This window comes from Brassica napus, chromosome C9 (genome assembly GCF_020379485.1).
Source record: "Brassica napus cultivar Da-Ae chromosome C9, Da-Ae, whole genome shotgun sequence".
Taxonomy (NCBI): Eukaryota; Viridiplantae; Streptophyta; class Magnoliopsida; order Brassicales; family Brassicaceae; genus Brassica; species Brassica napus.
Window position 1 is genome coordinate 22,125,038 of NC_063452.1, and position 2,922 is coordinate 22,127,959.

General features: G+C 42.1%; 1 protein-coding gene across 1 annotated transcript; it reads right to left on the minus strand.

Annotated features, from left to right (window-relative positions):
* Window positions 1–909: 909 nt before the first annotated feature.
* Window positions 910–1,683, minus strand: LOC106408166 (lectin-domain containing receptor kinase VI.3-like). Its single transcript, XM_048767760.1, has one exon. The coding sequence runs from the start codon at window positions 1,681–1,683 to the stop codon at window positions 910–912; it is 774 nt and encodes a 257-aa protein (XP_048623717.1).
* Between the last annotated feature and the right edge of the window lie 1,239 nt (window positions 1,684–2,922).

Below are 2,922 nucleotides of genomic sequence, written 5' to 3' on the forward strand. Positions count from 1 at the left end.
ATTGGATTTGAACGGTTACACCGATGCAGATTGGGCTGGTGATAAAGATTCAAGGAAATCGACACAGGATTCGTGACTACCTTTGCAGGGGGAGCTGTTTCTTGGCAATCGAAGCTACAAAAGTGTGTTGCCTTATCTACCACGGAAGCGGAGTACATCGCAGCAACGGAAGCGTGCAAGGAGATGCTGTGGATGAAGAACTTCTTGCTTGAGTTGGGAATAAAGCAAAACAAGTACAACATGCTATGTGACAACCAAAGTGCCATTCACTTAGCAACGAATCCAATGTTTCACTCTCGCTCAAAGAAAATTGATATTCGACATCATTGGATCCGAGAAGTTCTTGAAGAGAAGCTCATACATCTCAACAAGGTACACACCGACGAAAACTGGTGAGACTTTATGACCATTGTATTACCGATCAAGAAGTTTGAAGATTGCTGCAAAGACACCGGCATGACAACGGTTTCGGGCTAAGTCAGAAAGAGGGAGATTTGTTGGTTTTTTTCCTCCATTAGCCCAAAACCCAAAATCATGATCCATATTAAGAGCCCAAAAGAAGAGCACAAGGAGAAGAAATTATCTAGAATTATGGAGAAGAAGAGAGAAAGTTATGGAGTAAAATAATTAATGTTAGATATTTTGGAATAAGATAATAATTTATAGAAATCTAGAACATGTTAGAGTTTGCTTCTTCACTTGTATAAATAGGGGTGCTTAGCACCATTTGTATCATCCAAGAATCAAGAAAAGTAATAGAGAGAAAACATTTCATAAAGAGTTCTAAAAGACTCCAAGAAATCTCCAAACACAAGCCTTAGTAGAAAATCTCTTTCCTAAAATACGAAGGCTATCTCAAACATAAACCGTCTACATTCCATCTTAACCTCTCGAAGAAAATATTATCCGCTAACTTTCCCAACACTTATGGCTTAATCTTCCTAGGCTCTCGATCTCTGCAACAAATTCTCTTATACCCTGCTCGCTACCCTCAGTTATCTTCTTGACTGCGATTCGATCAGACAGAGATGTAGAGAGGCTTCCTCTGAAGACGGTTCCAAACCCTCCGTATCCGATAATCCGCTCCTCGCTGAAGCCATCAGTTGCAGAATGCAGCTCTTTGTATCTCATTCTGTGGGGGTGGTTGACTTCCCAATCTTCTAGAGTCTCTCCTCGCTTCTTGTAGATGAAGAAGTAGACTAGTAACACAATGAATATCAGCGTAACTGCCGATATAGCAACAATCAGACCAATTTCCTTAGAACTGTAAGCACTCTTCTCTGACGTATTCGTAGGCGGATGAAGAAGGTCGGAGAGATTGAGCTTAGCTGCCACAGGATGTTCTCCGCCACTGGAAAAACTCCACCCCATGATATAGTGCGCACTTGAACGTTCACCGTTCCCGGTTGCTGCCGTGAAACCGACGTACATCTCTTCTTCAATGATCTTGGACAACTTCGGAACCGGTCGCGAGATCATTGGCCTCACCGGACTAGGAGTCATTTCCGCAAGGTAGACCGTTATGTTCAGTAATTTTGTGTTTCCATCATATAATATATCCGCTTTGACGGGTTCTCCCGTTTGGAGTAACAATTCCTCCTTCTGCTCCCTTTTGTAAAACAGGACATGTCCTTCAAAATCAGATTGTAGACTATTGAAATTCACCCCGACATGGTTCCCCATTCTGTGATAACCATCCTCGAACCCTTGAACCGTGTCGAAACCAACCGCAAAAACATGATTTCTTGGGTTTTCGTTGGTGGTTGATACGTCCTGAACTGAAAGATCACTCTAAGGTTGGTGGATTGGATAAGCCTTGCACCGAATGAGCTAGAAAACACAAACGATCAAGGGACGTGGATCGAATGGTGACACAAGAGGTGCGGAAAGTCTCTTGATACTACCAACTTCGAAGCCCGAAGATGTGACACACTCCGACGACTCAGAAGATAAGATGTTCGATGAAGAACAAATGATTCAACAAGCTAAAATGAAAGGTTTTATTAAAAAGTTGAATGATTAAAACAATAAAATAGCAAGCTTTTATATAATAGGTTGTGGAAGAAGTAAATATTCTAGTCAAACCTAGAAACTATAAAGCTCTTAAAACGATAAAGACTTGACTAGCAATATTGACTTGACCAAAGACCAAGACTGTTGACCGAATATTGAAAGTTTTGGTCGCAGAACTTTTCGGCTGGTTGCGCCGTTTTGCATGATTGAAGATCTCGGAATTGCCGTCAGATTGATATATTATACGACCATGGCTTGTATTTTCTTGGTGGGCCTTTTTTGGACAAATCCAAACATTGATTTCTTATTGAGCATAAGGCCTCCACGTTCTATATCAAGCCCATTAGCTTCTCTCGGTCTAGAACTTCATGGATCAAACTGATAAGGCCCATAAAATACCCATTAAGCCAAGCTATGATAAATTGCTTAGCTGGTTCATACCTTAAGCTCCTCGCTGAGACATAGCTGCTGATTTGGGTCGCATCAGTGATATTGTTGAGAAGTCCCATATACTGTCCGGGATCGGAGATAGCGTAAAGGTGAACCCATAGCCTCCTTCTTTGGAGCTTGTAGGGTTTATCGCAAAGACGATACATGTGCTGAAGGAACGAACACTTGCATTTCTGTGCGACTCCAGTAACCTCACCGCCTTCCGGTACAAAGTTGTACCGATAGTGTTTGGTTTTTGGTCAGTAAGCCTGAGTAGTCCGTTAGGTTGGACCGTAGCATCTGCTTCCATCCGAATCTCCGATTAACTTCCACTGAAACCTCCGAAAATAAACTCTGTTTTTGTTCTCTGACTCCGGACAGGGATGGTCAGAAGAAATACGTGCACCAGCAGGAGAAGGAGTGATCTTGAACTACCCATGTGTAGCGAGAGAAGAAAAACAGACAACGAAGAACTTCTAT

Coding starts and splice junctions, on each gene's coding strand:
- LOC106408166 (XM_048767760.1), bottom strand. CDS start 1,683: ATGGGGAACCATGTCGGGGTGAATTTCAATAGTCTACAATCTGATTTT.